Here is a 23,962-nt window from a genome sequence, read left to right as displayed (position 1 = left end):
AGAAACTTACCTTTACAAGAATTAATAGATCATCCAGGTTTTGCACCCTCTTTTCTTTCTGGCCAAACCAGCACCTGCAGAAGCAGCAGCAAAAGAAGATTGATTATGAAATGGTTTTTTTAAGTTAGATCAAACTATTTCGACCAGGCACAGGCAAACTCGGCCCTCCGGATGTTTTGGGACTACAATTCCCACCATCCCTGACCACTGGTCTTGTTAGCTAGGGATCATGGGAGTTGTAGTCCCAAAACATCTGGAGGGCGGAGTTTGCCTATGCCTGATTTAGACCCTATTCCACTGTGGTAGCTTTCAGGCAGCAAGAATCCCTGACTGAGCTGCACTGAAGTGCCAGCACTCCAGATGGCCAGAGAGGGATGCTGCAGCTACCAGCCTAGCAAGGATCAAAGGACACAAGGAGCTCATAGGATCTTGTTCTTCCATCTTCTTGAACAAGCAGAGTGGTAAAGAAGGACCCCTCTTTTCTGCTGGATATAGTATCTAAGAAGTGTGTGCTGGGTGCTTGGTTGGGTTATTAGAAGGGGAAACCAAACACTTCTACTGCCACTGGATTCTTCAAAGTATTCTGCAGAAGGGGTGCAAGTACTGTTGCCCTCAAAAGAGAGAGAGAAGTAAGATTTGCTTTGAAGAACCCACTACTGGTATCTTCCTTTGAGCCCTTCCTCCCATCCAAACTGTACCCCCAGTCCTGTGGTATTGAATAAATGAGCATGAGCAGCTTCTGGAAAATAATAGTCACTGGATTTTTGTTTGCATTTGGAAATACATATGAAAAGGTCTTCTCTTGTCACAATAGAAATGGTAGCATGTTGGGGAAATTGGGGGTGCCTATATACTGGTGGCATAGGGAAGATATTTTATTAGTTCTTTTGAAATCAGGAGTTGGAAAGTAGAGGTAGGAGCCGAGGGCTTACAATGTCTTACCTTCCAACGCTGACTTTATGCCAAATCTATTTTATCCAGAATTATAGCAGAAAAGTCTGTTTCATATTGATTTTTGCTCTCTACTTCCAAACTAAGTTTTGCACTCTAATTTAATCTGTCAAATGGCCAAGAGAATGACTTGCACATTTTCTAATGGATACTTGTTCACAATTCATATTCTGAACGTAGAATGTATTTCTGCACTTTCCTTTCTTGACAGTGAATGGACCACAATAGGCAGCCACTTTCCCCGACACTCATAAAAGGGTTGTCGTGTTGTGATTTCCTTTTTACACATTTATATTAATAGCCTTACTTTCTTATCGTTACTGTATAGGGTGTACAGATGTCTATTCTGGCACCAGAAATCCAATTGGACATAGAGAGGTAGAATTGTCTTAGAATGGTCTTTACTGCCTGCCAAAGTACTGAACTAATATCAGCTGTTTTATTTATGCTTGATTTCCGGATAACAGCAATATGTTCTAAAATGTTCCCTTGGAAATCTGTGAGCCTGAGAGATGATTATACAGTATAGTTGAAAAGGGATGTGTATTGTGGAACTGCCATTTTTAAAGAACACTTTTTAAAAAGAAAGGGGTGATTAATGGGCATTTAAAGACTAAAAAAACAGCTTGCATGCTGTACAAAACATTTTGCCCAATCTTATCAGTTACCTTCATCCTAGATATACGGTGAGACTCTGAAAGCTGGCATTGAGACAGAGACATAATTTTATAGTGAACTTGCATATTATCTTGAATTCGGTATAAGTTGAATTTATCTAGTTTCTGCAAGGATGGAGCATCGCATATTTTGTAGATTGAAAAATGCAGTTATAAGAACTCTCACGGTTTTTGTGTATACACATCCAAGTTCTGTGAACAATGTGATGAATAAATTAATGCAGGACTTTAGAAAACCTTTGCTAAGAAGAGTTTTATTGTAGATGTGATAATAGAGAAAAAGCCTTCTAACTGATTTTTTCTCGGGAAAACAACTATGTGCAAATTGTTTTGTTAAACAGGATGATTTTTTTGGGTAGATCATAGCAAAAAGAGGGTGGTTTTTTGTTGTGTGTGTGTGTTTGTGTTTAAGTGTTTCAAGTCACATTTGCACATTATTATACACACCTGAGGGACGCGGGTGGTGCTGTGGGTTAAACCACAGAGCCTAGGACTTGCCGATCAGAAGGTCAGCGGTTCGAATCCCCGAGACGGGGTGAGCTCCCATTGCTCGGTCCCTGCTCCTGCCAACCTAGCAGTTCGAAAGCACGTCAAAGTGCAAGTAGATAAATAGGAACCGCTCCAGCGGGAAGGTAAACGGCGTTTCCGTGCGCTGCTCTGGTTCGCCAGAAGTGGCTTAGTCATGCTGGCCACATGACCCGGAAGCTGTACGCCGGCTCCCTCGGCCAATAAAGTGAGATGAGCTCCACAACCCCAGAGTCGGTCACGACTGGACCTAGTGGTCAGGGGTCCCTTTACCTTTATACACACCTGAGGGAGGGTGGGCGGGTGGGGGGGTATTTTGACTCCTTGTGCATTAACTGTTTGGTTTCCCCATGCTTGCAGTGTCCCCCCCCCCAAACTCCTGTTCATGAAGTTGTCATTGTGTATGTACTGTCATCTGATGCACAATGGTTGTCTCAGATCTCCACAACTCAGCTTAACTGCATAGTGGATGTGGCTTGTGTTTTCAGATCAGATGGAAGCTGGTTTGAAAGAAGACACACTAGACAGCAGTATTTCTCAAGAAACTACAGGATAGATATGGATTGTGGCTAATGCCATGTGTACACAGCTTCAAACACGAGCAGTGTGCCAGAGCCAGAGTAAACAGTAATGTGTATAGCCGTGGTTCTGTGCTGAACCATGTTAGAATTTGAAGGGAAGTGTTGGGGGCAGGGAAGGCTATGCGTTGCAATAGACTTATTGTTTGCTTCATTAATATTCTTTTTATTATTTAGTTTTTGCATTCAGAATTCCATATGCCAAACAACAGGAAGCCTTGTAATAAATTATACTTTTCTACCTGAAGGCATTTATATGTAGTTAACTTTAATGAAATCTGTAGCTTGTTTTGTGTTTGGGTAACGTTGTTCAGAGAATTTCAAATGGCAAGGGTTTGAGTTAATAAGACAGCATCCAGTTTCAACAGTTATGATTCAAAATTGTTTTAATTGTTGAAGCTTGTCGAAGTGTGTAAGGAAAAATACTTTTCACTTCTTAAAAATGCAGTATTCATACCTGCCTTTATTGAAAAGCGGACGCATAGCATAGCAATGCAATATTTAATGTTTGATCAGTTCCTAGATGAGTTTTTTCACTACGTTCAGAAACTGTATTTACATTTTCCCTTTAACTTATATATGAGAACATGTACATGCTATTTGAGACTTTTATTTTTAGCTATTGTTAGCAATACAAAGCAAATCCATAAGGAAGCCATTGTTCCTTAAACAAGTCATTAGATATCTACTTGGACTGGCTTCTGATTTAAAATTGAGGATGTTAGAGTCAGGATGGTTTATTCTTAGAAAAAAATGGCTTCTCTCTGGCCCATAACACACTTTTATTCAAACCCTAGTCTCTGATCCAGCACTGCTTCAAGACAGCAGCACCAGAAGTGGGAGAAAAAAAGGAAGCAGGGTGTTTAAACTAGATATATGTCCGCATGGGACGCGGGTGGCGCATGGGACGCGGGTGGCGCATGGGACGCGGGTGGCGCATGGGACGCGGGTGGCGATGGGACGCGGGTGGCGCTGTGGGTAAAAGCCTCAGCGCCTAGGGCTTGCTGATCGAAAGGTCGGCGGTTCGAATCCCCGCGGCGGGGTGCGCTCCCGTTGTTCGGTCCCAGCGCCTGCCAACCTAGCAGTTCGAAAGCACTCCTGGGTGCAAGTAGATAAATAGGGACCGCTTACTAGCGGGAAGGTAAACGGTGTTTCCGTGTGCTGCGCTGGCTCGCCAGAGCAGCGATGTCACGCTGGCCACGTGACCCGGAAGTGTCTGCGGACAGCGCTGGCCCCCGGCCTCTTGAGTGAGATGGGCACACAACCCCAGAGTCTGGCAAGACTGGCCCGTATGGGCAGGGGTACCTTTACCTTTACCTTTATGTCCACCTGGAGAGAAGAGAGGTAGATGTGTAGGAAAAGAATCAGGATGACTAATATTCTATGATGATGTCCGTATTCTAATCAGCTTCGAAGGCAAACCCACAGTGATAGCCCTCACCATAGAAATCAGATGACAATAGTAAAGTTATCTTAAAATTTCCTCCTACATCAACACAGCAAAGCATTTGTAAAAGTAAGAGGATTTTAGTTCCTTCTTATTCTCTGTACTCCTATGCATTGGCCAATGTTCTTTCATACTACCTCTGAAAGGCACAAAAGGACACCCACAAATTACTCCAATCAATCTCTGTTGTTGTTGTTTGTTGTTTAGTCATTTAGTCGTGTCCGACACTTCATGACCCCATGGACCAGAGCACGCCAGGCACTCCTGTCTTCCACTGCCTCCCACAGTTTGGTCAAACTCATGCTGGTAGCTTCATCAATGTCTGTAGAAACATGCAAACATATTATATAAAAGAGTAGCACATGTATTTCACTCCCTGCTAGATGTTTGAATCCCAGAGATTGTTCCATAGTTCATCAGCAGGGCCATCTTACCCATAGGTGCTAGGGGTGTGGGGCACCCGGCCAGGCTGAGAGTCTGGAGATTGGGAAGAGCCGACAGCCGCTGCCGAGTGGAGCAGAGCCCATCGGAGTGCCACAGCTCTTCTGCTGTGGGTGAGCGAGGTGCTGAGGCAGCCAGCTGGCTCCGTCCTCCTGCGTGCCTGGGATTGGTGGTCGGTCGAGACGCCCGCCCAGCACACACTGCTCACATGAGCCTCGGGCTCAACTGTTGTTGCACTGGGCTCTGCTTGCGCGCCCGGCCCTGGCATTGCTCTGCTGCCGCCGCCACCTTGAGCTCCTCTTTTGTTGCTGAGGTGGCCGGCCAAGGTCAACAACTTTGGGGTCCCCCCCAAAAGGTTGATAACTCTGGGTAACCTGGGTGCATGTGTGTGCGCAGGGCGGATCTTTGCACCCTGGTGCCGCATATGCTTAAGACGGCCCTGTTCATCGGTATGAGTGGGAGCCAGATACCTATCCCAGTAAAGCACCTGCACTCTTTAAACCCCCTTGCAACTTTAAGCTTCCTATTTAATGTGAGAAAACTATAAACACAAGTTCTCAGGATACATGTATTCTCTCTGTTGCTGTGGAGTGAGCATGTTCGCTTCCTAGTGTGTATCGAGACAAAGTATTTTTCAAGGAAAGGGCCAAATGAAGTCAGTCCAGTTTTTAAGCGCAAGTTGTAACCAAGAATAAAAGCTTTTCTTCAAGGGGGGGGGGGAAGAACCTTCCTCATACATAGGAAGCTTATCAATCTGTAGAATCTACTGGGGGGGGGGCAAATAATGCTGCTGTGTGTAGTGCTACTAGTCACTGTTCTAGTCAGTCAGCTAGGCTGTCTTCCAGGATATTTTGTGCTTTCTATTTTCTCTCCCACTCCGTTTTCCATTCCCCACTCCCCATACCAGTCATCTAGGTTTCTGTGGCTACTGAGCATGATCAGTCCTCCCTGGCTATTTTTGGGATTGCCCCCTTTAGATGTCTGCTAAAGATTTGTGTGTGTACTACAGCTGATAGCACACACGCACGGTTATGTTTGGATGGTGTTGTTTTCTCTACATAAACTACAGTACTTGAATCTGAACTTCAGAAATGGAGGGAATGTTTCCTCTCTTTTCCATTTAGAACTATAAAATTTGAATTCTCGGGTTTTTATTATTATTGGAAGCTGTTGTATTCTAGTTCTGCTACTTAATAAGGCTGATCCCCACCCTTCAATATTAAATTATCACCAGATTTTGTTACCTGTGAATACCAATGGAAGCCTAAAGGGGAAGTTAATGGTTGTGATTCTAGAGCAATGATTCCATACAGAGTTGTTTTTCAGACAGTTTTGCTATCTATCTGTTCAGCTATCCAGCTATCTATCTATCATCTATCATTAAATACAATATTTCATGTTTCTAAGCTGAAATGCTATTTATTTAATCAACCACATGTGGCCTGATTTGGGCACATTTTGACTTCAATAAAAGCTGAAATTGACACGCAGTGCAGATCTTTCTACAATTGTTTTTACAAAATCACTTCATTTTGGCGAACAGTTGTCATAAGTCTTTCAAATTTTATCCACCTGGGAAGTGGTGATGAGAGTACAGTAGTGGAAACTCTTGTTAACATGTTTAAGCAGGGATTCCTGCTGCCATCTCATTTTGCAATGTGTCACTTTAAACACTTTCACCATCCATCCTTTATCCTAATGAGGCATTCAGTCCCTGACTGTAGGTCCTTCTGCACTCCAAATGGTGCATCTATAGACAAGAGGCAGGTACTGGCAAACTTGGGGCAACCAAAGGCTTGCAAAAATACAAAATAACTTTAGGGTCTGGGATGGGGGGGGGGAAGGAACCAAAACACACAATGAGGACTGAACATGTTCAGTGGGCACAGAATGCTGTGGGGAACCAAAAACTGTGAGGTAAGTCATGGAGTAGTCTGAGAAAGGGCAGGACTGACTGACTGGAACCCTAAACAGGAGTTGAGTCATTTCATTTGGAAAAGAAGACCAGGGAGATGGGGAATGGCTGGTTGGTTGACTGGCTGGTCAAAAGAGGCAGCTGAAGAGGAAGGCACACAGCAGCCCCAGAGGTTTCAATGATCAGATATTGACAGAGGTTCACTCACAAGCCAAGGAGTGTGGAGGCAGTAAGAAGGAGGATGTTGGATGGGCATTTATATTTCCTTGTTTCCCCCCTCTGTTGTCCTTTGCTCCTTTTCTTGACTTATCTCTCCCCTTCTTAGAGAGACAAGCAGAAAAGGATGGGGGAAGAAACATTTAGGCTTGTTTCCAGTGCCGGTCACGTTAGTCTCATGTTTGTCATGACTATTAATTTCAGTGGGTCTACTCTAAGTAAGACTAGCATTGGCTACAGCCAATATCCACTGCAATTCAACTAAGCTGCTTTGTGCAGAGAACAAAGACCACTCATGCAATGAGATTTCCCCACTCCACGTCCAGCACCCCCTGTACCCTCTAAATCTGTTTGGGAGGGTTAGGGAAAACCCCAGTACAGGCTGAGAGACATGCAGTGGGAAGAAAACAAAGAAAGTCTCTGCTGCATGAACAGAGTTCATTCCATGCATCCATAACCACATTGAATTCTACCCCAAGATACAATGCGAGTACTGTAGAGAGAACCATCTTATTGGTTGCAGAAGTCATTTCCTGGTTCACACCGAGAAGCTATTTTTAAATTGTCCCTAGGATATTAGGTTTTTCTCCCACTCTGAGTTTAAAATTTGGGAGGAAAAAACCCTGGAAATAAGTGGGAAGCCTAGCATTTTTATTTATTTTTGTGTGTGACTTGTGAACATAGTGTACTTTTCAAGGCTTTTTACCAAGAGAACACTTGTTTTATTGAAGCCTGAACAAATGATAGCTGATATCAAAGGTTTCTGCGGCACTGCCTACAAGTTGCTGGAAGGTCAGTGTAAAAATATATCACTCTGATTCTGCTAGGGAAGAATGGCTATTGTTGCAACGTTCTCTAAATCCTTTTCACATCTAAGTGGTGCCTGACAAATGTTTGTTCTGTAGGTTATATGGGAAGTGTAATCATCTCCGTTACTGCCCCTGTAACAAGCTTTATCAGGGTGTATCTTGTTTTTGCTTTAATTCTGAAAACTAGTGACTCTAAGTGAAAGGAGTCTTTAACAGTTCGGCCCTGCAGGTTTAGCAATTATTGAATGCCATTTCTGAATCCGACCTAGTAATCTATGGTAGTGAAAGCTTGGATTCATTGGTTAATTGGGAAGAACATATCTAAGAACTCTTTTAGTTGCCTGTTTTAAAATTACTATTATTTATAAGATTTTATTAATCCGTCACAATAAAAAAACCAATATAATCTAAACCAAACCAAACCAAACCAAACCAAACCAAACCAAACCAAACCAAACCAAAAAAAGGCATACTAAGTCCTTTTTCACAAGTAAATCTTAACTTGATCCACATAGAGAAAGCTGAACCCTCCCAGCTCTCACCCAGGAACTTCCCTTTCTTCTCCCAACCTCCCATCCTGAAAGATCTTCCTTTCCCTGCCTCTCAAACAGGGTCCTTCATCAGCTATCCATCAGCGCGGATCTGCCCACCGCAACTCGAAGAAGAGGCAAACAGCTTCTGCAGTGAACACACTGGCGAAGCAGTACTCAGCAGGGCTTCCTTCTCCCCCTGCCCTCTCCCAGACTTCATGTATCATTAGCATTTAGAACCCTAATTAGATGTTAGAGCTAGTCCATTATTTGATTCAAGGCCTGGACTGGGGTGGCATGCACAGGCATATCAGTTGCACCTCTAGTATCTATGGTCTGACCTTGTCGATTACATCTGCGTTCTACTTGTAGGATGAGTTCACAGTACTTTCTCACATGACTGATAGGCCTGGCCTCATCTGGATTTCACTCTGCTTCAACGGATTAATGATCTATGAAACATCAATATGTCCCCATCAATATGCCTTATTCCCATACAACCACCCTCAAAATTTGAATAACTCTGAATTTGACTGGGAACACACATCTATTAAAATCCCCCTTTGAATTGCTTATGGATGCATCATATTTCATTTTTTGCACATTTGGAGTGGGGGGAATAAATGGAAAATGAAAAAGAAAAAGTTCTACAAAATGCCTCTGTTTTCATTGTCTGATGTGCAGCTTTTATATTTCCAGTCTCCAGTGAATAGAAGCTCAAATATGTATTTTTCAACAAGTGATGTTTTCAATTGGTGTATATGAAAATCTCTGAATAGTCTTAAAACATGGTGTTTGAAATAGGGATCTCTGTCTTCTGAAAAACGATATATATATTTATTACATTTTCAGGCTTTACATTTTAAACTGCAACCCTTAGTGTTCTACAATGTTGTCACATCAGAAAATATTCTTGTAAAAAATATTGTGAATAGTTGTAATTTTTGGGTAAAGTTTATTTATTTTTTCTTTTTAAAGAATTGTTTCACATCTGAATGTTATTCCACGAGGGATGTATTTCATCAATAAATTAACAGTGGCTTATATATTAATCCCTTCTCAAACTGCAGGAAGATGTGAAGTCTCACAGCAAATGCTGTAATCTCATAAGCTATCTTTTATGCAATTGTTTTTCATGCTTGACGTTCATTGTACCTTGAATTTAGAGAGAATTTGATTGCATGGGGGGGAATTCAATGCAATTCTTCCTTTGTGAACCCCCATCACTGATGTCAATGGGAGACAAAATGAGTGTGCTGGTCTAATAGCAATGAGTATCATCTTTCTTTAAAATGAATGAGAGTGCTTAACCTGGTCAGGTAAAAAGAGGTATAAAAATAATATGATTAGTTCTGAAATACATCAATTTAATCATATAGCAGCAATTACTACAATGATTCTTCAATCCATCATTTGATTCTAATTGATGGTTGTTATGACATTTGAAGTTTTATTTTTGATTTTCTCTTGCAAGTAAGCAAAATGCATAAGTCTGAAGCATGAATTAGATGTATTGTGATGGAGAAGTATTCTCATTGAGAAAATACACTGTTTAATACATTAGATACATACGTAACTGGGAGTAAGTTCCAAGTCAGCAGGATTTGCTTTTGAGTAAACATAAGAGGATTGCACTGAAAGCTTACTTTTAAAAAGAGCAAGGACAGAGATACCTTTTAAATAACTTGTTGCAGAAGTGGAAATGCTAGTGAAAACTGTTCTTATTTGCAGAGTATATTTTAACTCTGAAACTTACTTACTTACTTGATTTGTATACATCCCTATACTCTCAGGTCTCAGGGTGGTTACAACATGAAATCACAGTATAAAATCACAAAATTTATAATAAAACCAAAAAGGGACCCGTTCTCGTGTTGCCACCTTCCAGACCTCTCATGGAAGAGGCCCACAAAGAACGACCTCAGAAGATGATCTCAGGGTCAGGTTAAGTTCATATAGAAAGAGGCAGCCTTAGAGGTATTGCAGTCCTGAGTTGTTTAAGGCTTTATTGGTCAAAACCAACACTTTGAATTGGGCTTGGAAACTAACTAGTAGCCAGTGCAGTTGGACCAGGATTGGTGTAATATGCTCAAACCCTGGTGAGCATCCTGGCCGCTGAATTTTGCACTGACTGAAGTTTCCAAACCGTTTTCAGAGGCAACCCTACGTAGAATGCAATTATCTAACCTTGAGGTTACCAGAGCATAGACTGTAGGCTATCCTTGTCCAGATAAGGGCACAGCTGGGCCACCAACCAAAGCTGATAGAAGGTACTCAATGCAACTGAGACCATCCGAGCCTCAAGTGACAGCACAGGAGTACTCCCAAACTACATACCAGTAGCTTCAGAGGAAGTGTAACTCCATCAAGAGCAGGCAACCTCCCAGCCATTCAGTCTAAGAAACCACCAACTAACAGTTCCTCAGTCTCATCTGGATTGAGTTTGTTTGTTGGCTCTCATCCAGTCCATTATCGAGGCAAGACACTGGTCCAGCACTTCCACTGCCTCACCTGCAGATGTAAAGGAGAAGTAGAGCTGAGTGTCAGCAGCATATTGCTGACAACGTACACCAAACCTCCAGATTACCGTTTCATGTAGATGTTGAACAGCATAGGGGATGGGCTTGAACCCTGCAGAACCCCACATTGAAGGCTCTACAGGGCTGAAAAACACTCCCCAAGCAACACCCTCTGGGAATGACCATCTAAGTAGGATCAGAACCACCGCAAAGCAGTGCCACCCACCCCTAACTCTAGACAGCTGCTCCCGAAGGATACCATTGTCAATCGAAAGCTGCTGAGAGGTCAAGGAGAATTAACAGGGACACATTTCCCCTGTCTCTCTCCTGACAGCGGTCATGATACAGGACGACCAAAGCAGTTTCTGTGCCAAAACCGGGCCTAAACCCTGATTGAAATGGATCTAGAAATGTTAATAATATTTTGTCATTTTTAGTTAGCTTCTAAGTCTTTCTCTCTCTCCCTCTCTCTCTGTTAATTAGTTTTTGCAAATACATTTTCCAAATGCCACATCATATCTTACACAATAGGGACGCGGGTGGCGCTGTGGGTTAAAGCCTCAGTGCCTAGAACTTGCTGATCATCAGGTCAGCAGTTCGAATCCCCGTGGCGGGGTGCGCTCCCGTTGCTCGGTCCCAGCGCCTGCCAACCTAGCAGTTCGAAAGCACCCCCGGGTGCAAGTAGATAAATAGGGACCGCTTACTAGCGGGAAGGTAAACGGCGTTTCCGTGTGCTGCGCTGGCTCGCCAGATGCAGCTTGTCACGCTGGCCACGTGACCCGGAAGTGTCTGCGGACAGCGCTGGCTCCCGGCCTATAGAGTGAGATGAGCGCACAACCCTAGAGTCTGGCAAGACTGGCCCGTACGGGCAGGGGTACCTTTACCTTTACCTTTATCTTACACAATATTTTTAGGACTTCCATCAGCTACACCTAATGATTTTCATTCTTCATCACTTAGTCTTGCATTTCATTATTTTCACTATTACTTTTAAAAATCCATAACTAATAGTCCTTTTCATAAATTTTACCTGCAATATTTCATATAGTCCTCTTTACAAAACTTCTTGCAGTCCTATTAGCGTATTCAGTTGATTACAGTTGATTTTCAAATAGTTTGCATATTTACTCCAATCTTCTAAGAACCTCTGATCCCGCTGGTTTCGAATTCTTCCTGTCATTTTATCTAATTCTCCATGGTCCATTAATTTAATCTGCCACTCTTCTTTTGTCGGTAATTCTTCTTGCTTCCATTTCTGTGCCAATAGCTTTCTCACTCTTTCTTGCTTATACTGCCATGAAAAATAGTTGAGATCCTTGAAAAATGTGCACTATGTGATCTCCTGCAGACAATTCAAACATGCATTATTCGGTGAAGGCAATCTCAAGGATGTCTTAGCCAGCACAGACCAAATCCCACAAAGTTTTCATACCATCTAACTTCAGTAGAGGCAGTTTGCTCCTTCAGCAGTAAATTACTGGGTAAAAGACTCTGAATAATTACAATATTTATTTGAAATAGCCCTTTGTCTCTTCTGTAGAGGCTTCATGTAAGAGCAAAAAGTGAATGACTACAGTCTTACAGTAGTCCATGTCATAGCTGTCAACTTACAGATTTGAAAATAAGGGACCAGCAGCCTTGAAAATAAGGGACCAGCAGCCAAAATAAGGGACCTGCAGCCTCACCTGTTCCAGGCACTCCAGTCTTCCTGTCCTCCTGCAGTCTGGTCAAACTCATGCTGGTAGCTTCGAGAACACTGTCCAACCAACTTTGTAACCAGAGGTTCAACTGAATAGAATCTGAATCACATGCACCACAAGGCCTATGCAGCCTCAACTTAAGATGGCTCCCTGGCCTGGCTTTGCACTGCAAAGTTTGCAGCAGCACGTGCAACAAAATGGTGTCCAGCATTCAAAAAACCCCTCAGCTTGCATTAACTAGCCACACACAAGGCATGCAAGCTCCAACCCCAGTCATTCTTAGACTTCTTATTGGGTGAGCAACACAGACAAGCAACACAGTTGGAGCCTCCCTCCTCCCTGGCCAGCAGGGAGGGAGGGAGAGGAGCTGCTTCCTTTGAAATTTAAGGGGCAGCATTTAAGGGACATTTAAGGGACATCTATCAATAAGGGACAGCAGCGGGACATGGTGCTGGAATAAGGGACTGTCCCTTCAAATAAGGGACACTTGACAGCTATGGTCCATGTAGTTGTGGCATATAAATTGATCCCAAATTACATCATAAATTCAACTGTAATAACTTCAAGGCTAATTAGAATACTGACATTCTAACACATATGTTAACATGAGGGGACTATTTTCTATTGTTTATGCATACTTGTTACTGTGATAGCTCCATTGGTTATAAATTTGCTGGAGTTCCTCCATAAGAAAAAAAAAATCCATGTACTACTAACAATGACAATTTGGTGGATTTCTTTAATGGTTTCATTTCTTTGCATATGAACTTCTTAAAAATATCTATTTTCTTTCTTCCCAGTGTACCTGCAGGAAAGACATGGTGACAATATCAATGGATATCTTTGTGAGGAAGTTTCAGCCAGACAGATACCATCTGTGGAAACAAGGGAAAGATTTATACACCATTGATCATACAAAGCCCACCCCTGAAATGACACCCGAGGTAAAGGCCTGGTTGCAGAGAAGAAGGAAAACAAAGAGATCTTCCAGGTGGTAATGAATGTTTTGCACTCCATAAAGTTGAAGTTTAAATATGATATAATTTCTGTTCATTTTCAGTGCTTCTCTCCCCCTCTCTTCCACTTCTCTCTGCCATTTCCTTTTAAGTTGTTCATTTATTTTAGTCACAGTTAATTTGTGTCTCCTTAAAACCTAGCAGTGAGCTTGAGGGCAAAAGAGTCATATTTCACAATGATAATACTCATTGAAGAAATATATTCATTTTTAAAAGTTTAATGAGAATGCATTCCTGAAATTTATATATGTGGAGCTCTGAGCATTAATATAGTATTTGTTCTGTATGAAAATATGCATATATATTTTTGCTGAATCCCAGTCCAGAAAAGCATTATTGAGGAGAACTGAGTGAAACACAATCGTTTAGATATTGCAATGAAAATTTCCAAACAAAATCCTTACTTATTTATGTATCCTTGAGTGTGCTGTAGCCTCTGGAAAGAGTCTATCCAGAGGCAGATACATAGTTGGCAGAATGATCAAAAGGTATTGCCAATAACTGGTTATTTATGCTACAGCTCAATAGTGGATTTGAATTTTCTTATTGGCAGTTTCCCCCCCAAATAGTCTTCTTGTAATTTTGCACTGCATCCCGTGACATATTCTTCTGTCGAATCAAGAGTCTCCTAACCTTATAATATAAAATGCTTTGTAAATACTGATAGCAACATAGAATGATATGTCTCTCTTAGGACTTTTTTTCACTTTGCATTAGTTCTCTCTCTCTCTCTCTCTCTCTCTCACTCACACACACACACACACACACTTAATGATCTTGATACAAAGTAATCTGGACATTATCTGTTACCCTTCCTGACCTTTGTCATTCTGATTCTGAACCACCATCACCCCCCAAAAACCAGCCACCGTAAGAATGTTATATTTTTAACAAATGTGCACTGTTTAATCATCAACCCACATATAGTCTTACATTTACATGTTGAGAACCTGTGGGCTTTAATGTGTGTGTCATATAATTGTACAATGATGCTCTTGTATTGCTGCAGAGAACTGGCAACTTTATTATACAACTGCCATTTGCACTTGGCAGAGAAATTATTTCCTTGTCAGTACAACCCTTATTTATCTGGATAGCCAATTTAAAAGTTAAAATTAAAAGTGGAGACATTATAGTAATTATGTTGAAAGTTTTATCAGATGAGTGCATGTGCTGAATTTATTCACTGTGCTAAGCTTGTGGATGCATTTCTGTGCTATTTAATTAGTAGACTTGGCACAAGTGCAAACACAGCAGGAGATGCACGTCCCCCAAATGAAGATAAAATGTTTGTTCAGTTTCACCTCTGCTGTAATATGTCAAGGAAAAAAAATATGATAATTCTGATTCTGGGAATAATATGCCTTCCAAATAGGGTCCCATAAGTATAGGAGCAGCAACTTGAGGAAAATAGTGAGGTGATAATGTTTGTGTTCTGGGCGACAGGTTGTGCCAGGGCTGCCCTGGTATGAGAAACTTGTACCGACACAGAAATCACAGCAGGAAATCACAATTTTAAAAATATATTTGTATGTGCTACTACCAGATAGATGGTTGGCACAGCCAGATCACAAAGCAGCTCATACTGAGAATAGAGCTACTTGACATTTCATGTGTGCCCAAGTCCTAGCATCTCACTGACACAGCAATCGCCTGCACACTCAGCAGTCCCGCAAGGTGTGAGAGAAGCTTACGTTGCTCCATTCTTAACAGCTTGGTGGGTGGGCATGCCAACCCGTTGCTCCTGTGCAGTTTGGAACTCCTTGTCTAAATATTGGAGTCTGTGAGCTTGACCTGCTACTCTCACTTTTCCTGTCACATAGGTTGAGCATAAAAGGTGCCGTGGGCCGTTGCCTGTTCCTGAGCTTGTATCTCTACTGTGCCTTACTTTCAAGGAAGAGCCTTGTTGTCATGGTCTGAGCAGGGCACGTGAGGTTTAGATTTTGATATTTAGGTATTAAATACAGGGTGATTCATAATAATGAAGTATACAGTTTCCATTGGTATACTTCGTTATGAATCACCCTGTATTATTTCCAGAAACATTGCTACCTATGGTAATAGGAACTTCTCGAATTTTTCCGAATTCAGATTTTGGTAGCTATTGCTAAAGCTGCATTTGCAACTGGTTTAAACTGATGATTTATTTTTTTATTTTTGTAAATGAGATTACAGAAGAATAATCAATCAAAATGTCTTATACATTTTGGGATTTGAGCATCATTGTCGAAGTTTAATGTATCTGGGAGATTGCTGTAATTAACTTAAGTTAGTCTTTGTCATGTTCTACAGAATGCTTCACCAAGTAACTGGTTTTAGAACGAGCTTCAGCATTACCTGATATTATTTCATTTAATAAGTAACTTTAAAGAGCTATAACAACATTAACAACTGATTTAAATTAACCTGTTAATCTATTGCTTAATAAATTGTAAATATTACCCTTACACACAGATATGAAAAATTGTCAGGGTGGGGTTTTGCTTAGTCTTTTTTGTATTCCTAAAAGCAGGTGAAAGGGATATTCATATTGGTAAATGTTTTATCTTATCCTAGCCAGACGTTCTGTTTTGACAGCAATATCTCTCATAACAGCTCCCAGCACAACCGATCACGATCAAAAAAGCTGAAAACTCCAGAGGACAAGAAGGTATCAACCATAGTGGTTGGTACAGAAATCACCGTTGTTGGAGCAGCTCCAGAGAGCTTCAAGGTCAAAGAAGAGCCACCAGAAAAACTAAAGGCAATAAACACAGGAGTGCCTTCTGGGGAAGAACAAGATGCAAGCAGGATGCAGATGGATCACAATTTATTGGATAACAAAAAGGTCTCAGGTGAGACGAATGGTGTTTATTTCCCATAGAATTCTAGGCAGTTGATGTTGTGATCCCATAAATCTGCAGGTGAGAAGCCGTACGTTGCTATGCTCTGTGTTGCAAAATGACAAATCTTAGTCTGCACAGTGCTGCTTTCACAGCCATGGACATTTAGAGCATCTTGTATTGCAAAGCAGATTGGGGCAGGACTAGCTGTCTCCTAATATTTCTCCATAGCATAGCTGCAGCATTATTCCAGGACAGGTGTAATGGTGAAGGCATAACTGTTGGCAAGCTCCTTTCCTAAGCATGTATCTATTTACTTTGGGATTTAGATTTTTATCTTATGTTTCCCTAAAGGCTCAGGGTGCGTAACAGTGTACTAAACAAATAATGAAGTACTGAAATATAAAGCACCTTTAGAAATAAGTCAACCTCTAAAGAGCCATAAAAAAAAAATAGCTACAGATATCACACTAGTCGTTCTTTCACAGCTACAGCCCCCTCAACACCACCTTACCCCATACAAGCTTTACACCTGTATTGAAGCATGTAGCCCTCATAGTGACTTCTACAAGTAGCAGGATCCTCCTCACTTATAATAGGATATTACTACTATTCCAGCAATGTTCCACTCTTGCTCTTTCCATAACAGTGATTTAGGGCTGGATTGTTGCACCAAACTAAAACAGAGTCTAGTGGCATCCTAAAGCAAAACAGAGTCTAGTGGCATCCTAAATAAGATAGCTGTTATTTTTGCTGCAGAAGAATAAGATGGCTATGCATCTGGATTTTTAGCCAAGAATAATTATCTGATTTTTAATCTAAAGGGCAATATCATAATTTTCCCCCCATTTAATGAGACAAGTTCCAGCTAATGTTAACATTTCTGTACAAAAATAGTTGACATGTACCGAGATAAACATAGCTGTGCAGAGATAGCACTCTTAACAAAACAAATAATAGAAATGATCTACTGTACAACATCCAGGCTGAAACTGATTGACTTGGTAGTTTGAGGATTTGAGTAGCCAGTGACTACTGGCGCAAACACATGATTTCCATGTGTAGTATAGACATTTTTTGAAGTTATCAACGTTGATCTTATCAGCACAGATTTTTTATTCTAATCTCCATCTCATTCATTAATCTTGATGAAAAGTGAGCCACATTTCCCCTGCTTCTGCAAAAAAATATGAGCAATTAACATGTTTAATTGTCTGCCAAGATTATTTTTTACATTGTGATCAAAATGCTGTTGTTGTTAAAACAAACAAACTGTATTGCCTTCATGCTGAAATTTTGTCCCTAGGTCATAACTCTCCTCATAGCCATGGTCCTCTAATCAAAAACACACACTCTGAAGTGGAAGAGAAAGGAGACTCTGGCTCTGTGTATTTTTGTTCTGAGGAATCGGCACTGGACTTACTTTCATCTGCTAGCTGTAACCGGGAAGACAATTTGAAAATTTCAACTACTTCAAGCCAGGCTCTTGAGTATGCTTCTTCCGAAGCTGAGAGCCTGGAGAAAGAAGAAACTAGCAGCTTGTCTACAGAAGAGGATGATATCAGCGATACTGAAAGCAGTGAAAATGGTTTGGAGCCTGGAGAAATATCACCACTGGTAAGAAAGGGTGTTATGGTTAAAACAATTTGAGCATATTTGATAAATTCAGAATTGCTTGAAATGAGTCCTGGATTTCTCAAGTGTTTGGCACGGTATTAGAGTTCTGAGATCATTTCACTATTATCTATAAATATTTTATCCTCCGGCTTAACAGTTGTATGTGTAATGTGCTTTATACTTTCATCTCATTCCAGCTTTTCAACAAGCCTCTGTCTTGGATTATTTGTGGTTTTGGATATGACTGAGAGGAAAGCCTCATATTTTGCAAGCTAATACAAGAAAAAAACTATTGACTATTTAATAAAATCTTCCCAGTGTTATGGTGTAGATCAGGGTTTCCCAAACTTGGGTTTCTAGCTGTTGTTGGACTACAACTCGCATAATCCCTAGCTAGCATGACCGGTGGTCAGAGTTGATGGGAACTGTAGTCCAAAATTGTTAGAGACCCAAAGTTTGGAAAACCCTGGTGTAGATAATACCTCCCCATACATTGTTGTAATTTCCCATATTGTCTACAGTATGTTATAGGAATGAAATTAGCTAATAATAATAATACTTAACATTTGACAGTTCATTTATTATAAATTATCTCAATGATCTTTGCCACAGCCCTGAAAGGTGGATCAGTTTTATAATCCCTGTACTGCAGTTATGTGGTATGTGTGAGGCTGAACGTGTAGTGGAATGCCCAAAAATCCACCTAGTGGTTGAGGTGAAATTTTGAACTGGTGCAACTCACTGTACTAGACAAAGTTGTTGTTCATATCTTACCACATTTTATAAGACATCCCATTTTGATTGGTAGCAAATGTCCATGTGAATGAGACTCCAATGAGATAATAGCAGAGCTGCATTAACTAACTTGGAGGCTAGATCTGCTTCTGGCACCTGCAGAGAGCAGCCCTTTTTGAATTGCCAGATGTTCCTAAGAGAGTGGAAAAGACACTTTAGAGCTAAGAATAAAACAGCACTTGCCCTTTTACCGACATAAATAGCAAACTCATCATTGTTTTACAGAATGAGATTTAGCAGTCCCAAAGCCAGTCCTTCTGTTTTAATATAAAGTGCTAATAAACATCTTCTCAGTGGTGAGATTCTGCATTACAGCTCATGTTTAATTCATCTGGTTGGGTACTTTTTAGCTATTCCTTAGTGGGGTTTCAAGTATTTTCCAATATGTTTGCATGCTGTGTCCGTCTTGTAGTGGCACACAAACATTTTATAGGGTTGCTGCTGAAAAAGCTGTCTCTTAGCCTTTCTGCACAGCTACCTTGCTTTGTTTAATGAATCTGCCACGTTCTTTAATCATAAGAGCAGCTGTACTGCATTAGGCTAATGATCCTTCCAGGTCAGTGTCCTGTTTCCTTGAGTGGCCAGACCAGGCTGCCGAGGGCTCTGTATGACAGCTGCAGGGTACTAATTGAGCCTTCCATTTCCCACCAAGCACTGCCAGCCTCTTGAATTTCCAAGTTTTTATGAGTAACCTTGTAGCTGGAATAGAATAGTTGAATTGCTACCTAATATTAATTGGTGTTCAACCACCTTCTGTAGCATCCTTTCCCAACCTGGTTCTTTCCAGATGTTTTGGACTGTACCTACCATCATCCCTCATCAGTGGCTGTGCTATCTGGGGCTGATGGGAAATGAATGACTGGATGGCACCACCTTGAGGATAGCTGCTTTATAGAGCTCTACATATATAGAGCTCTTTATATAGCTCTTTGGATAGGCTTGCAAGATCCTAGTAAACTGAATGTTGGTGAAGACATTTGCGACAATCATTAAAGTCTCAGCACTTATTTAACCGAAGAACTGTAGCTTTGACCCTCAATAATGAGACTGTCATCTTGAAGATACAACTTCAGAGAGAAGCCCCCAAGTTGTATTCAGCCAGGCTCTACTCAGAGGAGAGCCATTAAAATCAACAGACTCATTAATTTTAAAGGGTCTACTCTGACTAAAATTGGATACAACCCCTTGCTTCTCTAACTTTTAATCTTGACAGAGTAGGCTGCTCCTTCCTGGACGTAGCAGAGTGGAATTGCCTTGATCTCAGGCTGCTACTCCAACCCATTATGCGAGGGCAGTTGCAGAGGCCGGCATCTTCACACAGATCTGTGGAAGCGTCTCTAGAAACTTAAAGCCAGAGTTTAGGAAACACTACAATAAATGGTGTTTTGTAGGTACAGGCATTTTTGTTCCCAATGAAGCTGAAGTCCCGGCTTCTTGAAAATGTCTAATTTCCAAGCTTTGGGGGAAGGTATACCCTCAAAGGAGAGGCTGCGAAGCTATCCCACGGGATTTGAATTATTTTTATCAAAGACTGCAAAAGGGACATTCTTTTATTTTCCACTCCTTTTGTGGTGGGAAAAAACTATATCTCAAAGGAAAAAACCCCATTAAATCTGAAATCCTGATTTTTCTATTGAGAAAACTAAATGTGGACATGCACTATCAACACTAATAGGCAAAAGGGGACTTTTAGTTTAAAAACAACAATGCTGCTACCATTTCTACTTTTTTCCAACTACCTAGGTGCATTGACCTGCAAGCATTTATAGATATGTATTTTTTTTGCCTGTTATCTTACTACTGCCCCCTTAAAACACCATCTAAAATCTACCCAAAATGCTTTAATACCAGCAAAAGCACATTTAAAGGACATGGGTTCCCCCCAAAAAACCATGTCCTTTAAATGTGCTTTAAATGTATAGTGTGAATGTGACCTTTAGTTAATATATGTTTTCTTTCTTCCATCCCTTTAGGATAATTTTGGTCTGCCTTAAATGAAAAAAAAAATGTATGTTGTCTCTTTCAGGTAACTGAAGGAGAGAGAACAAAAACATCTAAAAGTTGGCGTCATCCGCTAAGTAAACCCCCTGCCAGATCTCCTATGACGCTGGTTAAACAGCAGGCAGTAAGCGATGAAGGTGAGCATGCTTTTTAAAATCCCCTCTAATAATATATCTTTCAGCCAATATAAATGCATCTGCATACACTTACTGTTGCACAGTACTGAAGACGAAAGGATATGTGACCGTGTGCCAGAAACTCAACTGCTGCAGAATGAGCTGCATTAAAAGCTTTCAGCATGCTTCCTGAATACATGATGTCGGTTTTTTGTACTTTCCCACCCTTCCTTTCTCTTAAATCCTTCTAAACGCATTAGAAGGGACTTGTAAGAAGCTCAGAACAGTATGAAGTCGCTTAAATACTACATGGATGATAAAAGCTCATTCGGCAACCAGATAGTCTTTGTTGGATTTCTCAGCAATTAGCTTTGGCACAGAACATTACACTTTATTGTATGAAGGCAAGCAGAGCTAAACAGGACACTTCTAGATCTTCAGAACCAACAGAGAACAAATTTGCTGTTTTGTTCTCTTTTATAAATATCTAGCTGGATCTTGAAAATAATCTGATTCTCTGGTAGATTTTGTTTATTGCCCAGGCTCATGAAAGAGACACTGTGTTGGATGCAAGGAAACAGGAGAAGCAGGAAAGTATCTGCCAGTGCTCTTTCACAAAGATTTGCAAAAGAGATTGTGCAAGTGTTCTCTATAGTAGATAGATTCTGTACTTGTGTCTCACGGTTCTGATTGTGGCAGAGGTTATGTAAGCTCATTTACGAGTGGAATAACATACTTGCGTTTTGTTACACTTTGGTTGTTCCACACTGGCACGTGAGGTTTTGCATCTATCCCACTGTTTTTCTTCTGAACAGTGTCAGAAGGGTTACTACCATCATTTAATCTTTGAATTCTGTGTTGCAAGTTCAGTAACGTAAAAGAAGAGAGAAGTATTGCTCCCCCTTCGCCAGAGTTGTTGAGAAAAGCCTCAATGTTTTGTGCATTAGAAATGCTGACAGGTCTATATAAACGTACGTATGGAGAAGTCTGATCTCATAAGCAGTGAGGTCAGATTGAAATGAAATGCAAAAACTACAATCTATGACAATTACATTAAAGCTTAAACGGATGAAAATAAGCATGGTGTTTTCATATTGTCAAAAACATGTTTACTGCAAATTTACTTGGTTACTGCAAATTTTGCTATTCCATTGTATAACATAATCATATGTGTTATATCAATTCAATTGGAATACATCATTAAAGTATGGTAGTGCTTCCTGAATGTATTTTCAGGATGGAAATGTAAACATGTTTGTAAAATCTATATAGCAGCTTTCTAGATCATTAGGCCAGTGTGGTCATGCATTTCTGTTACATAGCACAACAAATGATAGCTTTACCAATAAAAGCTCCCCTTGCCTTTTTTTTTCTTCTAAAAGAAAAACCATTTTCTTTTTCCTTTCTAGAATAGTTCTGCTGATGGTCTCTGCCAATAATAGTTTCTTCCATAAGCCCTGGTTATTGTTTGTGGTTTGTTCCAAAAGAGCTAAACCATGAGTTCCTGTTCAGCTAATATACTAAGCCAAACCATGGCTTAGCTCAGCCCAGCCCAGCCCAGCCCAGCAGCAGATATCCTTTCTTATTTGTTCGTGCTAAGCCATAGTTTGGTTTGTGTTCAGTTCCAGCATGAACTAAAAAGTTAATCCTCAGCATTATTTTTTTTACAGCATTCAGAATCTGACAAGTTGCTGTGCTGGAGTATCAGATCTAAAAGTAAATCAAGGGCCACACTCAAAAAATGAGATATCTTGACAGACAGAATAGAATGTCAGTTGGTGAAGCTTTCCCCCATACTTCTACTTCCATACTTGAAAAGGCTTACCCTGTTTAATTTGTGCCAGCCTTAAAGCTGTTAAAGGCACAAGACATCATTCACTTTGTTCTTGTACCTGTTCTTTCTGCAAGTTGCTCCTGTTGGAATAGAGCAGACCTCTTCACCAGGGAAGATGCAAGAAATAACTTAATTTTTTTCCTCCTGGTTTTTAGCAAAAGTGATTAAGTGACAAACATCCGTAGCAACAGCAGTGCCTCTGTATCTGCCTAATAAGCCTTAGAATGTTGCTTCCACATTTTGCTTTCTATTTCTATAGATGTCTGATTGAGGTAGTTTAACAAAAAGGAGGACTCTGGTCCTACTGCTGGGGAGTGGGGGAGGGAATAAAACCTGAAGGTAAACTAGAAATAAATCAGATTTATACCCCAAAAGAACTTAATTCTTGTTAGTTAAATCAGCATTTATGGAAACTACCTTCGGGTGTAGTTCAGATATTTTTGTTCAGCTGAACTAGTTCATTCCAAGTGCTGATTGTGCTGATACTAATCCCCCCCCCCAAGTTTTAGTAAGTCTTTTTCATATAATAGGATTCTGTGAATGTTAAGTAGAAAAGTTGTGGAAGGTCCTCATAGGGTCATGGGTTCCTTTATCTGACTCTGGTCCACATATCAGTAGCATGATGCTTTGCTTTCTATTCTTGTAGGGTTGCCATATTTCAAAAAGAAAATGCTTCTCTGAAATCCAGTGCCTTAATTTTGCTGTTTTCTTCTTTCCACTTCATGACATCTCAGAATCTGTAACTTCATTATAACCTTATCTCATCTTCCATTCTTGCATTCTATACCAGTTTTAGGCTGCAATCCTGTACTCACTTACCTGGGAATAAGCACCTTTGAACTTAATGGGACTGTCTTCCGAGTAGATGTGCATAGAACTGCACTGTAGTCAAAACCAAATCTAAAATAGTTTAGCCCAGGCATGGGCAAACTCAGCCTTCCAGATGTTTTGGGACCACAATTCCCACCATCCCTGACTACTGGTCCTGTTAGCTAGGGATCATGGGAGTTGTAGTCCCAAAACATCTGGAGGGCCAAACTTGCCTATGCCTGGCTTAGCCCTTTTTTCCAGTCCACAGAAAACTTTGACTTTTTGACGGTCTGTATTATACCTTGCTTTGCCATGCTTCCAGCCTAGTCAGCTGAAATCTTGCATGTTTCAACTCCAAAGGCTGCTTACCCCATTCTTTTTAGAAGGCATAGATGAGCAAACCTCTGGCCAGACTCACAATGCGTGGTATTCAAAATTTTGATCCGAGTAGACCTATTGCAATGAATGGACTTAACATAGTCGTATTCATATAATTCAGTGGATCTGCTCTGAATAAAACTTAGTTGAATTCCACCCTTTAAATCCTCTTACAGTGTTTCTTGGAAGCAGATACACATAAAACCCTCCAATGTATTTGATTAAGTGTATATTCAAAAATGTATTTGAGCAGTTCAGAGTTTAG

At 40.7% G+C, this 23,962-nt stretch overlaps 1 protein-coding gene across 2 annotated transcripts in view; it reads left to right on the top strand.

The window, feature by feature from the left end:
• Positions 1 to 23,962, top strand: part of KDM4C (lysine demethylase 4C) — a 190,452-nt gene that overhangs the window by 77,514 nt on the left and 88,976 nt on the right. The window contains exons 10-13 of one of the 2 annotated variants that reach the window (XM_053372018.1): positions 13,109 to 13,302; positions 15,920 to 16,158; positions 17,453 to 17,763; positions 20,585 to 20,696. In XM_053372018.1, the coding sequence (XP_053227993.1) occupies positions 13,109 to 13,302; positions 15,920 to 16,158; positions 17,453 to 17,763; positions 20,585 to 20,696 (856 nt within the window). The remainder of the gene's footprint in view (positions 1 to 13,108; positions 13,303 to 15,919; positions 16,159 to 17,452; positions 17,764 to 20,584; positions 20,697 to 23,962) is intronic. The other variant, XM_053372015.1, reaches the window with a different exon arrangement.

The sequence above is a fragment of the Podarcis raffonei genome, chromosome 17, assembly GCF_027172205.1.
Source record: "Podarcis raffonei isolate rPodRaf1 chromosome 17, rPodRaf1.pri, whole genome shotgun sequence".
Taxonomy (NCBI): domain Eukaryota; kingdom Metazoa; phylum Chordata; class Lepidosauria; order Squamata; family Lacertidae; genus Podarcis; species Podarcis raffonei.
This window is presented reverse-complemented; position numbering and strand designations above follow the sequence as displayed.